Source organism: Malania oleifera, chromosome 5, assembly GCF_029873635.1.
Source record: "Malania oleifera isolate guangnan ecotype guangnan chromosome 5, ASM2987363v1, whole genome shotgun sequence".
NCBI lineage: Eukaryota > Viridiplantae > Streptophyta > Magnoliopsida > Santalales > Ximeniaceae > Malania > Malania oleifera.
The window spans coordinates 105,044,978-105,061,039 of NC_080421.1; the positions used below are offsets into that span (position 1 = coordinate 105,044,978).

Below are 16,062 nucleotides of genomic sequence, written 5' to 3' on the forward strand. Positions count from 1 at the left end.
TTCTTACCAATATCTTCAAGAATAAGGTCTATGCAATGAGCTGCACATGCTGTCCAATAGAGATTGGGCCTCTTCTGCATTAATAATTTTCCCCTTGCCTTCATTGCAGCTTCATTATCAATCACTACTTGGACAACATTCTCCTCTCCAATTTCTTCAACCACCTCGTCCATTAATCTGAAATGAAATTATAAATTCAATAATTACTACTATTTAATTAAAAACATGCAAATCCATAATACTATTTGCATATACAATTAAAATTAAAAAATTACCTGAAATAATATTCAGCTACTCTGTTTGGCACATCAGAGGCATCAACTGATTTATGAAACACGGTGCCTCTATCGCAATAAACTAAAAAGTTTATAATGTGTTTTCTAGTTGGTCCTAACCAACCATCACACATAAGTGTTACACCTCTCTCCTTCCAAATTCCAGCAAAAGAAGTTATATAATTTTTCATTTCTTGAAACTCTTACTCCAAATAAATTTCAGATATCTCATAGGGTGATGGACCCTTCACCCTCTTTCCAACCTCTGCAGCAATATCAAGCATAGGCTGCATAAATGGAGAGTCAGTTACATTCGCTGGAATCCGATTATAAATTAGGAATTTTCCAACCGCTTTTCCTAATTTACTTTTTAAACCTTTCAGTAACTTTGTGTTGATTTTTGGTTGTTTCGCACTCTTGCTTCTTTCTAAAATAGGATCCATTGCCTTTAGTCTAACTTCAGGGGCATCAGGATTGATCCATTGTCGTCCACTACCTCCAGCTTCTCGATCATTATAAAATCGAGCTCCTGCTCTATTGAAACCACTGTTAGCACCACTGCTAGAGCCACCTCTCTCTTCATAAATATTACCTCTTCCAGTTGTTCTTGCTCGAAATCTTTGTCTCTCTTCCCATTGTTGTTGTGATCGCATGGTTTCTTGTCGAGCAAATCTCATACTTTCCTCTTCCAAGTCTTCTTCATCACTCAAATTCTCAAAATCTCCTCTAATTTGGGCTTCTGCTTCTTCTTCCCTTTTTTGTTTATCTCTTTTCTTCTCAGCATACTGTTGTAGATGTTTCATCATTTGTTCTTTTACTTGTGTAGTCACATTTGAGCATCCAGCTACTTGACCCTTTTTATGTGCCAAGTGTTGTTTCAAGCGTGTAATGCCCCCTTTGATTATCTTCCCACATAATCTACACATAATAACATGTCTATTACCATCCACCGCAGTACCAAAATGTCATCCAATATCCTCGCTAGGTAAGTTTTCATTTCCTCTATCACGTAACATATTGATAGACTTAATTTGATGATTTCTACACAAAATATAAAGAAAATACAAAGTTTCAACCTTCCTACAATGACAGGAATAATATAATTAATAATTTAGTAAATATTAAATAATAAGTACTAAATAGTCCTAATTTTAAATACTTATTACGTAAAAATAAAGTATAATATTTGATTAAAAATAATAAGTAATGTTTATTATTTTTATATTTGAATAAACAAAATTATAAAATATTAGATATTTTATTACAAAAAAATATATTCCTTTATCTTTAAAAAGATATTTTTATTATTTTTTATAGCTTGATTTTATTTTCATTTATAACTATAAGAAATTAACATTGTAATTTTAAAGGTGAAAAAGATTTTTGCTCTACTTTCATATACATCATAGCATCACAAATAGAGATTCATACATTACAAATTGACTATTTAATTTTTTAAGCATTTTCTCAGTATATGGATTAAAATTAAATTTTTCTACAAATTCCAGTAGTAATTAGTAAAAATCAAATTTATTAATGTATTAACTATTAGGTTAATTTTTTTTTATTAAGTTATCAATTTTTACTTTATTTGATAACTGAAAACAAAAAATAGATGTAAACATTTATTTTACCATATTTTAAATTTAAGGTCAAAATGATTTTTTAAAACTTAAAAAATATTAATAAACAGGGTCACCCTACTCAAGAAATGGCAAGTAGATACACATGTAACATAAAATGGGTGACAGATGTTATTTAATTTTTTTTTCTTTTATAATATGAATATTATTTAATATTTTTTCAATAGATGGGAGTGAATATGATATCTTCCTTATCAAAATGACCACTTTGTCCAGCTGACATAAATAGTATGTTAGCCAATTGGTGCCATGAATTAATTTTATTTCTATAAGTTTGGCAAATCCTAAGACTAAATATTATAATAATTGTGCAGAGTATTCCTTGGAATTCTTTAAGAATGGTGAAAAATAGAGCTCAATTAAGCCTAGATAATATAAAATGCCATCACATGGATGTCTTGTGTACAATGTACATACATTATTTTAATGCTTTGTTTAGATGGTGAATGCAGTAGGGGATAATAGGATATTTAAATATTCTTATAAAAAAGGCTTCAATTATTATTGGTAAATATTAATTATTTACTAACCTTAAAAAATATTAATTATATACTATTAATAATTGCTTGCTATGTCATGGAATTAATTTTCATAATTATCTTTCAAAAAATATAATACAATTAAAATATTTATAAATTAAGAAAATTTTATTTTACATAATTATTAATGATTTCTAATTTTTTACTCTATTAAATTACTTTTTTTTTTAATTCAATTTAACAAACCTATTTTACAACAAAATATAATTTAAAAAAAAAAACAGAATGAAAAGTGCTGTGGGTACAACAAAATATAATTTGAAAAAAAAAACATAATGAAAAGTGTTGTGGGTGTTGAGTGTTAGTGTTAGAGTTTCTCATACGCTGGGGCTTGGGAGTCGAGTCAGACCAAGAGAGGGGAGGGATTCGAGGGAACTCAGAGGAGCCTCGAAGGAGCGAACTGCGAAGGCTGCGAAGCACAAAGCTGCGATGACTCCAAGCTTCGAAGCTAAAATGGAGAGGCTGGCTGGTGGCGACTGCGACGACTGGCGGAGGAAGGTGCCGACTGCGACGACTGGCGGAGCTGCTGCAGACTTGTTGCCGTCATCGGTGACTCGCTAAGTTGCTGGAACTGCAAGTCTGCAATTCCTGAGTCCTGGAAGGCTGCGAAGTGCGAAGATGAGTAGATCTGCTAGGTAGCCTCGGTGTGCTCACTCTCAGGCTTCGAAGCCTTCTTATTGCTTCGGCCAACAAATTTTCAAGGTCAGTTTGTAACTTTCCATTTTATCCTTTGAATGGCAGATGGGTGTGGGGACTGGGGAGAGGGGGAAAGCAACGCTGCTGCCTGCTGCCTGCAGCAAAAAGCCTCAGCAAATCTGCGACCTGTCGGACATGTAACAGTCCGTAACGAGTGTAACGTTGGGGTATCGGCCATTACGTGCCATTACATCTCCATAACGGCCGTTACGGCCGTGACTTTTTTTCGAACTGCATTATTGGCCCGTATCAGTTTCGGGGCCTCCGATTTCCGTTACGTATCGGCCGTTACGCTACATAATGGCCGTTATTTAAAACCATGCCACCCAGCCATCATCCCGGCCGAACCCAGAAGCTCCGGCGTTCCACCTCTTCAACCAGCGTTCCTCGTCACCCCCCAGGTCCGCCGTCAGCCCGGCCATCTTCACGTCCACCGCTACACCAGCCCCCAGGACCTCCGACCACCATCACAGCCCAGCTCCGACAAAACCAACAGCACCCAGCTCTCCCGCGACTCACCTCTGCCTAAGCAACACACAAGGCCACGTTCCTAATATTTCGGCCACCATCTTCTACTCCGGCCAGCCACCGTTCACACCGGTCACAGACGTACAGCCAGAACGCCGTCATCAGCGCCCCTCGTCGCCGCCATAGCCCCAGCCACAGCAGCCTCCACTCTCGGCAACTCTCTGGTAAGTCCCCTGCCCCTCTGCAAATACACAGAACACACACACACAGTATACTTATGCATATATATATATATATATATATATATATATATATATGTATATACCATATTAGTATTATTAGTTGTATATTATTGTTAATAATATTATTATTTATATATTATTGGTTATAGTATCATTGTCATGTGATTATCATTATTAATAATGTTGTTATATTATTTGTATATTACCATCAATAATATTATTATATGGTTTATATATTATTTCTAATATTGTCATCATTTATAGGCGTATTGTTATTATTAGTACTATATGATTTATATATTATTATTAGTCATATTATTATGTAGTTGGCTCATTATCATTAGCATTATTATTATATTAATTATAGTAGTATTAGTATTATATTTGTTTATATAGCATTATTGGTAAGATTATTATATAATTAGCATGTTATTATTATTGTTATCATAATATTGGTATATTGTTGTTATTATCAAATATGTAGTGCTCACGTGATATGTTTAAAATGCAGGTTTGGTTTGATTGCGTTTGAATATGCAAGGTTCATGTGATGGGGTTAATGTTTAGGATTTTTGTTGCATTTATTAAGGCCATATTCATTATTGTGTGTATGTAGGATTTTCGGTTATTATTGTACCCATTTTATGTTTAATATTTGTATATTTAGGGTGTATATTAATTTTGGCGATCATGCTGCATTGGTATATATTATTTTCAGCAATAACTTGTTTCCATAATTTCATTATTTCTATACCTTGGCATTGGTTTCCATGTTTTAATTTTAAATTTGGTTTATTTCTTTTATTAATTATTTCCATACGGGTGTAAAGGTATTTATAGGATATTAGGGGTGTGTACCATTAGGAAGATTATTATTATTACCTTTTATTTATAGTGTATTATTGTTATTATTATCATGTGTGAAATTATTACGTTACCATTATGATATTCAGAATATGTATTTATTGTTAATGTATGCATATTGTTACTATTAATATTATTTATTATTATCATTATGGGATTACTACTATTAATATACATATTATTATTATTATTATTATTATTATTATTATTATTATTATTTTTACTATTGTTATTTATTATCATTATTACTGTCATTATTATGTTCATTATTATTATTATTATTATTATTATTATTATTATTATTATTATTATTATTATTATATTTTTGTTATTAAATATTTTTGATTTTTTATCCCTACGATTTTAATGCGGGGGTATGAGCTTTCAGGCTTCACGTACCTTTTGTTCTGAGGGAATATGTAAATATTTATATATTACGTATATTTGTGTATTATTTATTGTTTATGTATTTATTCATTTTGCGTGTGTATTGGTAAATTCATTAGAGGAGTAATTTTAAAAGACTTATTATATTAACTTAGAGATAATTCCAAATTAATTAGGTACCGTTTGTAAGAACGGACGCGTAGGGGGTGCTCGTACCTTCCCCTCGCGTAACCGAACTTTCGACCCCAGCTCTGGTAACGTAGACTTATCCTACCCCTAACGGGGTAGTAATCATGTGTTCTAACCACACTAAAGGTTAGTGGCGACTTCGATACTCCTATTTATCCTTGAAAATTTAAAATTGATTTTAATTTCGCCACACGGTGCACACACGCTCTGGAACGTTGCGACAGGAACTATATGGAATAATTGAAGATACTCTTTCTCAAAAAGATTTTTGCAATAGAATGATCAATGGAAGAGTATATGGCTTTGAGTATGAAGAATATGGAAGTAGGGAAGATTTTAGCCAATAAAATTTTTAGAGAATTTTTTGGTGATCTAAAACCCTAATCAGCACTTAATTTTGCAAATGAAAGGCTATATATAGAAATGGAAGGAATTATAGTCATTGCGGACATATTGGTCATTTTGGAAAAAGTTTAAGTGAGGTTAATAAAATTTAACAGTGTTTTAACCTCGGTAATTCTCGCCAACCCGAGAACACCAGTCGACCGAACTTAAGGTTCGGTTGACCGAGTGATAAAGTTCGGTCGACCATGCAAAAAATGAACTGAGAGTTCAGTCAACCGAACTTGCATGGTTCAAGGGCGATTTTCCAATTTCGCGCAGTTTGGTCGATCGGGTCATCTTGAACTACAGGGTTCGGTCGACTGGGCGGTTGGCATTTCCCACATAAGGGTTCAGTCGACCAGGGCGTTGGTTCACGTTTTTGGTCAGTCAACCGAATGGTCAATAGTCAACCCTTGGGGGTTCGGTCCACCAAAGTGCCCTGTGTACTTTGGTTTGGTCAACCGAATAGTCAACTTGTTGGCCTCCGTACGGTTCGGTCGATTGAGTGATTTATACTATGAAAATTAGATTGACCGAAGCACTGTTCAATGCACAGTTTCGGTCCTATTCTTTATCACAAGTCACCCCTATTTATATACGTATAAGTTTTAAGTTATGAGGGACTTTACACATGATGATTAGGGAGATAGGGTCAATCTAAGGTCAATGGCCAAGGCTTTTCAACTATGCTCAAAAATTCGGCGTCGGTTGACCGACCTAAGGTCCAACTATGGTCATTGAGCTTATAGGTTCCTAGATGCATGATGCACACCAATTATTGCAGACCATTCCTATTTTACTATTATAGGCCCAATATTAAATTTAATATGAAATGACAACAGTGATCTTCTAGGTCTTCTTTTTGCTTCAAGTTAACATGTATCATCAAATGATCTTTTCTAATATGAACCTACACACAAACTAGATAAACATTAAATATCTCAGTATTTCTCATAATCAAAACAGGATATGACTCATAGTGTAGACACCCTATTTTTGTCCAAACCAAATATAACAAAGGGGTTACTATATTATTATTATTACTATTATTTTAAGTATTTATTATTATTATTATTATTATTATTATTATTATTATTATTATTATATCTACTTTGTTATTATTATTATTATTATTATTATAATTATTATTATTATTATTATTATTATTATTAGGGTTTTGGGGGGACGAAAGTCTATTAAAAGGCATGGATACACATAGGGGTGAGCATAATTCGAAGAAAACCGAATTAACTGACCAAAATTGGTCGGTTCGGTTATGCTTTCCAATATTTCGGTTAATCGGGTTTTAGTTCGGTGAATGGAGAATATTAATTCGGTTAACCGATTAACTGATTTACGAATTAAATAAATTTTAAATATAAATTAGTAAATTAAAATCCGATTATTCACTTATTCCCTCTCATACTCTCAGTCTCTCACTGCTCTCAGTCTCAGAAGTCGTAACTCATAAGGCCCTCACTGCCTTTCTCTCGCTCATCCAAGCTCGGTCCTCTGCACCACTAAGCACCATCTTCGATTCTTCACGCGATGCCTTAGTCTGTGTCCATCACCATCGTCGCCGCCGTCGCTGGCCATCATCGCCAACACAGTCACTGCTCTCTGAAGTCGGAAGCCCTCACTAAGTCACTGCCTCTCTCTCTCTCACCTGAGCTCACTGCTCTGCACCACCATCTTCACGTGATGCCATCGCCTGCACCCATTGCCATCGCCGTCGCCACTGGCCTGCCATCGTAACCAGCACACAAGCTCCCTCTCATTCTCATTTTTCTTCTCTCGTGTATAGACCAACTCACCGAGAACCACCCCCGACTCCTCATCGGCGTCAAGCTCACCCGAGCTCAATCATCTCCCTAACCACCTCTCCTCCACATTAGTTTAGAATCTAGATACACCTTCCTGACTTCCCCCTTCCCTTGTTCTAGATACACCTTCCCGGATTCCCCCTTCCCTTATTTCTCGGTTAAATTAGGTTAACCGAATTACCCGAAAAATAAATTCAGTCAGGTTCGGTTCGGTGAGGCCCAAAGGTTCGGTCGGTTCGGTTAACGCTATTCTTTAACCAAAATTTTTGATTAATTTGGTTAATTAATCGAATTTGACCGAACCGACCGTTTGCTCACCCCTAGATACACACACAAAAAAGGGGAGTCGGGGGCAAGAAAAAAAAAAAAAAAAAAAACCTATCTTTTCAACAGAGGTGCCCACGCACCCTCTCTCCCTCTCTTCCCCTGCTCCTCTATTCTCTTCTCCTTCACTCACTCCCTCTCTCTCTGTCTTTGGGGTCTCTCCCTCAATCTCTCCCTCTCTCCTTCAATTTCCCTCTCTTCTCCTTTTCTAACCTCTCCCCTGTCTCCTCCTTCACTCTCTCCCTATCTCCCTCCCTCTCGATTACTCTCCCCTCTGCAAATCCACCGGCCAGCAACGTGCAACTCCGACTAGCAGACCCGAGCTCCTACAGCACCCGAGTCCATACCAATCTGCAGCACCACCTCTCTCGGTTACTCTCCCCTCTACAACTCCGAACACCAGAACTGAGCACCAGTCACTGCTGACCAGGCCACCCCAAACGAGAGTTCCAGCCACCCCTTCTGCCAACTCCATCTTCTCCATTCACAGCCGCCCCTCTAGAACTCAACCTTATACGCCCAGCTGACGTCTGGCCAGAGCTCTAGCTTCTTCCCCCATTATGAGCTCCCTGTAGTCATGACCACATACACACACACGCACCCCAGCGAACATGCAAACACACACACACTCACGCACATAGCAACCCACACGCACATGCATGTCTTTTGGTTTGTGTTGACATTTAATATTTGGGTTTTCATTGTTTATGCAGGTATATTTAATATTTAATGTTTAGCTTTTCTTCTTATAATGCTTTATTCAGTGTAATATATATTTAACTTTCATATTTAAGCTCTTATTTTACACATTAAAGTGCTAATATTATGGTTGTGGGATTATACTATTTTTACATTTAAATATACATGTTTAGTCTTTTGTCGTTATACTTATTAAAATATTTTAGGGTTTTCTTTGATATATTATAAGTTTAATATTTAGGGTATTTGTCATTATGGTACGTATTTAGATTTTTTGTATGTTTAATATGTATTTTTAGGGTATGCTTGTTATTCAGATAATATTCATATTGTACGATTTTATCATGATGGTATTTATTAATATTCATATTATAAAGTTTATTTTGTTTTAGTGTGTAATATGTATTCTTATGGTTTGGGTTATTGTCTTGTTGTGTTTCTTATGTGTAATATTTTTACTATTGTGGTATTGAGTCAAATTTGTATTATTCATATTAGGGTTTTTGTCATCATATCACGTGTAAGATGGTTGTCATGTTTTATTATTGTATTTAACATCCAAAAATTTTGAATGGTATGTTGATTTTTGTTTTGATTTATTACCATAATTTTGTACTTGGTCACCATATTGATTGTCTGCCTATTAGGAATAGTTTGTATTTGTTTCCATAATTTCACCACCTTCTCGTCCTTGCATTATTACCTGCTAATCTTAGGGTTACTCGGTTTCCATAATTTGATGAGTAGATTGTTTCCTTAGTTTTGATAATTTTGTTTCTATATGTATTGATTGTGTGTTCATATTAAGGTAAGAGTCCTATTATTAAAATAGGCATATTATCTTTATTACTATTATAAATAATATTATTATTTTTGCTACTAATATTGTTATTATTATCCCTATTATTATTATTATTATTATTATTATTATTATTATTATTTATTATTATTATTATTATTATTATTAGTTAACAATATTATCATTATTATTACTATTAATATTATTATTATTACTATTACTATTGTTATTTATTATTATTATTACTATTATTATCACTACTATTATTATTGTTATCATTATGGTATTTATTATTATTACTATTAATATTATTGTTATTATTACTATTATTATCGTTATTATCATTATTGTATTAATTATGATTACTATTAGTATTAGTATTATTATTACTAGTATTATTATTTATTAATATTATCATCATCATTATTAATATTATTATCATTTTTTTTTCATTATTTTTATTATTACTCTCGTTACTATCATTAATATTATTGTATATTATTATTTGTTTTTACGATTATTTTCGATTTTCATCCCTATGATTTTAACGAGAGGGTATGAGCTTTCGGGCTTTACATACCTTTAGTTCTAAGGGAATATATATTATATATATTTTTTTGATTAATTTATTTACTCGTATATTTTGTAAATTCACAAAAGGAGTGACATAAAAGGTTTTTTAAATTTATTTTGAGATTATTTCATAATTAATTAGGTATCGTTCATAAGAACGGACGCGTAGGGGGTGCTCGTACTTTCCCCTCGCGTAACCGAACTCCTGATCCCAGTTTTGATAGCACAGACCAATTCTACCCTTAATTGGGTAGCAATCAAGAGTTCTAACCACACTAAAAGGTTAGTGACGACTCCAATATTCCTATTTTTTCCTAAAAATCTAAAATAATTTTTTTTTTATTTTGCCACCTGGGGCAGGGGCACTCCGGGACATCGTGACACATAAGGTCAACAAAATTCCCTTATCAATCACCTGTCAAGCCCTTCAATTTATAGATCTTATTAAAACGCTCATTCTTATTTTTCAATGGGTGTAATTAACACCACAAAACAAAAGAGGGCAAGTAGGTGATTGTCCCTCGCCGAATGGGGATACACCAATGTGAGACATTGCGATCTTTTGCAAAAACGTTTAAATCTATGCAATGACGCTCTCATACCAATTGTTGGAATTGGTGTATTCCCAAGAGGGGGTAAATTAGATATTTAAAAATTTTCTCCTAGGTCAATTCAGATTCCATAAACAGTATTACACAAACCTAGGATCTTTATATATAATTAAAAACCCAATCAAATATTTAAACAATTAAACTCAAGATTTAAATTGTAGAAATTAAAAGTAAGCTCAAGAAATGTTATCGAGGTTTGACCAATATTGCCTACGTCCCCGCCTCAACTCGTAAGCCCGAAGATTATCACTATTGTTCACTTAACGGGTGGAGTAACACCGTTTACAACACTAGGTCAAATTAGCGGGGCTGACCTCAACCTTTACAACCCGATCCTTACGAGCAAGATCAACACCCATTCAGACCACGCCTGGAATACAACAGATGATAAGAATTTTTGTGTACAATTCAAATGCTTCTACATAGGCAAATATGTACTACATTTCAGCACAGTAAACAATACACTCACATATGATAGAGAATTAATGCTCAAGTGAGGTTTGTTCTAAATAGTGTATCTACTCACAGCAAGATATGTATCAAAGTATACGTGTGAGTGAGTAAGGTCTTTGATTCTATAATATGTATTCACAATATAAGCAATCACAGAATCTAAATAACCTTAAGCAAATACCTCAATAATATTTTTCAACAATAAAATGAAGCGATAGTCAAGATTATCTTCTCAAAAATATTTTACAATAAATATAAAATCTAACTTTTGAATCTTACAACAAAGATGCAAAGATCCTCAAACTAAAAAGAGTTATCCCAAGATAATATTTATCAATGAAATAATCTGGGGTCAACTCAAGCTAACTCTCTAAAAATAATTTCAACAAAAATGAATGTGAGAGTATACTAACTTTAAGATAATGTATGAAGCACAGAACAAGTGAAAATCAAACTCCCTCTAACTTGCAATTAGTTTGCAAGAAAGGTGTAAGCAAATAATACTCACTAGTTTTGAAAAGACTTTTCATGCAACAATATATGAGAGTATGAAATAAAGGCTTGAAAATATGAAGTTATATGTAATGGGAGTTCAAGAAAAATCAAAGAAAATTTTTGCTAATCTATTTGCTAATCTCTACTTAATCTTCCCAAATGAAGTCGTATATATAGACATTCATAAAAATATAATTGTTTGGACACAAAAAGAATTATTAAAAATGTTTAATCAGTTTTTAACCTTAATTACCCTTAATTACTCGTGGTAAAAATGTGAAAACCCAAGGGTTTCAGTCACCCGGCCCTTAGGGTCGGTTCATTTTTTGACTTTGGGTGCCCGATTGAAGGTTCGAGTGACTGAGCCAAGGCGATTTTCCAAATGCTCGAGGTTTGGTCGCCCGGTGGTTAGTTTGGTCTGCCGAACTTCATACTTCGGTCTCCAAGAGTATATTGAAACTTAGAGTTTGGGCGCCCGGGGAAGTTAAAAAGTGACATTTCATATGTTCAGTCAACGGTGAATAGTGTGTTCATTTTTAAGTTCGGTCACCCGGGGTTTGGTCAACTATTGACCTTTCTACCTATTCGGTCGACCGAGACGTTTTTAGTTCGCTTAGTTCGGTCGCCCAAAGCCCATTCAAAAATAAAGATAGGTCCTGATTTTTGCTTAAATTTCACCCCTACTTGCATAGATATGACTTGTGAGTTTAACAGGTTTTTTCATGTGGTGCTTAAGGACCTAAAGTCAATCTAAGGCCTAAACTTTTAAATTAAGCCCAAAAATTTAACTTCGGTCAACCAAAGTCTACCCTAAGGTCAAACAATGACCTTTGATTCCCTATGGTCAATCTATGGTCCTATCTGAGCATTAAGATCCTATCATGCATGCAGATACAATTATTACAGACCATAATATTATTACAAACCCAAGAATAATAAATGCATTTAAAAATAAAGATGAACACATCTTCTTCTTTGCTCTTCATATTTCCATGGAATATGCTAGGAGTATGTGCTCGTTTATGGTCTTTTTGGCTTCCACTTCACTTTCATGTGTGTGACCTGAATGATTAACTTATTCAAGTACTTAGGCACACACATTAGTAACTTGCAATTTATCATTATCAAAACCAAGGATTGGACCAAAAAGTCAACAATGTCTCACTCCTTAATATTTTACATTTCATGGAATCCAGATAGACAGGCTTAGAGAGCTCCAGGCAAGATTAGTGTTTTTAGGTAATTAAAGTTAGTGCTGGTGAGACGCTACTATTTTGCTTGTATATAGATATGTTTATGTACCTTGGGTTATGTAGGTAGTTTGGGAGAGAGATGCTTTTTGTATTATGGTGGTATAGTACTCTGGTATGTTTTGCATGTGGGATGTATGTATATTATGCTTCCGCTATATTGTAATATAGCTTATGGACAATAGTACTCGGTAACCCACTTGGGAGTCGGGTGGTTTATATTTATGGTATCGGAGTTGCATAATAAAAAAATAGTAGAATTTTCGGGTCATCACAAATATAGTAATTAATATTTAGATACTATATTGCCCTTAATTATTGCAGTTAATCGATTATCAAGTATTAAATGTTTTAAATTTATAATTGTTGAAAATTTTAGGATATAGATTTAATTAAGTACATCTTATTTAGTTTTTATATTTCTTCATATATTCATTAAACACATGCGATGGGTATAATGGTCACATATTCTTGGAGTGAGGATAGTGATCCTTACATTAAGATAGTTAAAAACTATAATACGATGTCATTTTAGAGGTAATGAGGGCTCATGATTTGAGGATCCTTGTCACTTAATTGAGTTTTACACGATTTGTGGATGAGACTAACCAATATCTTTGCTAACCAAATTAGAGGTTGAAACAAATCTAAAAATTACTATTTTTCACCCAAAAAAACATCATTTCTTTTGAAATGCAAAATTACTTCTAAAAACTTTTTGATTGATAAAAAAGGAATTTTGAAACAGCTCTCTTGTTTTTAATATATTTTTAAAGTGTATCATGTGGTGAAGGTCCACATAAGTCCACAAAATGCCATCCCACTCAAATCTTTCAAAAAGCATGTAGTTCTAGTCATGCGTTATAATTTTTCTTTTATTTTCCTTTTTTTTTTTTTTTTGTAAAGATAATGTATTCATTTCCTTAAAATCATCTTGTATCATGTTCAGTTTGTGAAATAAAAGCTCTTAGAAAACTATCTTCAAATTAAGACATTTATCATTGCCTTTTTAATAGATCATAACATATGCTCTTATAGTTGAGCACTTAGTCATTCACCATATTAATATAAACTTACGATACAAAGGCAACATCAATATATTGATGTTTTTATTTAAACTGATAGATGTCAACTAGGAGTAATCAAAATATTGGAAACCACTTTTGGTTAGGATTTCCGGTGGATGGGTACATAATTATTTGGTGGAGACTTGGATCAGACCTTCTCACATCCATCACCAATCCAAGATATAGGTTCAAAATAGTGCCATCATTTCTAAATATCCATCGTTCAAGAGATGACGCGGAACTACAACTTGCAATATTGACGATAGTGAGATCTTCACTTTGATTTTCAGAGTAAGAAAGACAAAGGTCTCGATTTTGATTAGGCCTTATAGAGCGATCCGGATAGAGGACCCATTGTTGTTCGGCCTTTTGGTCCACACATTCCTCTAACCACACTGCATTCCCATTTGCTTGCATGCAAAGATCTTGAAACCCAACAATGGTCCTCACAAAAGGATTTGAATCAATGGTCGCAAGCCAACCTTGACGAGAGGAATAATTATTGACCTGCACAGTGAGTGTAGTATCACTATTTCCTGACTCTGCACTTAAAACAAGTGACGATTTGGGATTTATGATGGTTCCGTTGGTCCAAATTTCCCAATGAGTAGCTTCAGTTACGGCACTAGCACAATCGTATATCATGACATAATTTCCTGCACTATACCCATAAGTAGTCAAGCACTTGCCTTTAGATCGAATAGTCCCGTCTTTTTTCATGGTCCACAATTGATTCTCGTCTTCATTGGATTTACACGGCCACAAAATTATCGGGTCGCCATTGTTGAAAAACCCACCCTTCACGTCTGCGCACAACCCATTTCGACCTGCGATGCGCACCGTGAGCTCTTCTTCTGTGCAAGTATGATCATTATATGCATCCACAATAGGCCTTATGAGAAGGGAAGATTGAGTTGTTGGTGGTTTTTCACAAATGTACAACATGATCCCAATGATGGCAACTAGGTCAGGCATCACATTGCTCACTGTGAAATGTGTATAATCACCTCTCTGTAAATCAACTTCTGGAAAGGACCCATCTTCGTCGGACTGTTGAATGGATTCAGAGAGGCGATCCCAACGCCGCACGAGGCGGACCACAGCACCATTTGGGACAACGGTCCCTTGACCTTGGGTTCTAATGGCTTGGGTTACTTGTTGCTCCACATATCGAAACCTCACTGCCTCTGAAATCATCAAAATGCAAATTATAAGAGAACGAGCCACCTTTGCTTGGTCCCCCTCGGCGCTGGACCTATGGAACAACAAATCAATGGCTGAATCCAATGGTTGGATTCCCAATCCAGGATCAAGTCTGTCAAGATCACTCAAACCTGCAACCCCCAAGAGGTCAGCATAGTTGCTACCATACGTGAGAGTATGTTGATTTGTGCCTGTGAAAAGATTGGTGAATGCTGCCTCGGGAGCATCTCGAAAAAAGAAGGACTCGCCTCCTACTCGATAACCCACCACATACATATTGGTGACATCTATGGCCAGCGTGACAACATCCTCTGCATTGTTGGAGAGTTCCACTAGGAGAAACCGTTGGTTGTCAAGCACTGTGTCTGGGTTGCGAAGTACTGGGATTCCATGTCTCCTATCATCTGGATTTACCACTTGATCTCGAATGGATTTCAAGAACTGCCTGTAGTCATTTTTTGCGACAACACCGCTGGTGGTGAATGTCACCTTGGGATAATCAAGGAGTAGTGCTGCGTTGAATTGGTGGTCATGAACTCCTTCTCTCTGGGAAATTAGAACTGAGTCCGCCATGGCTGCAGCACTGCTCAAGGAAAGCCATGACACCAAGACCGCCATCCAGGGCACCACCGTTTTTTTCAAGAGAACACCCATATCACTCAATGGGAAAGGTCAGGTCAGTACTTCTCGCAACCACTGATTCCCAAGCTCGCGCCTGTGCGTGTTATATATAGACGCGCAAGGGGCACGTGGATGCATGCAATGCATGCACGTGTTACCTGCACCTGATTATCACCCAACACAATAAAAAGTAAAAACTTTATGATATGGAAGGAGCCGAGTCCTTTTCATGGAATTAAAAAAATTGGAACTTGTTCACAATTATTGTGTTTTGTTTTTTTCGAGGCTACCCCACCGTATCACAATTATGGAGTGCTTTTCATTTTTCATTTTTTTATTTCCTTCTTTCTAGTAGTGTAATGGTGACACAACAAAAGATAATTATTGTATATTTGAGACAGTGACTTTGAATTTAAATTTAAATTTTTTAAATTTTAAATTTAATATAATATAAATT

The 16,062-nt window shown here is 34.9% G+C and overlaps 2 protein-coding genes across 2 annotated transcripts in view; both read right to left on the reverse strand.

The window, feature by feature from the left end:
* LOC131155284 (ricin-like) overlaps window positions 1-16,062 on the reverse strand; it is a 384,954-nt gene that overhangs the window by 222,905 nt on the left and 145,987 nt on the right. The window lies entirely within an intron of this gene.
* Window positions 13,691-15,695, reverse strand: LOC131155283 (ricin-like). The gene has a single exon (XM_058108315.1). It carries the CDS (start codon window positions 15,636-15,638, stop codon window positions 13,857-13,859), a length of 1,782 nt encoding a protein of 593 aa, XP_057964298.1. The 5' UTR covers window positions 15,639-15,695; the 3' UTR covers window positions 13,691-13,856.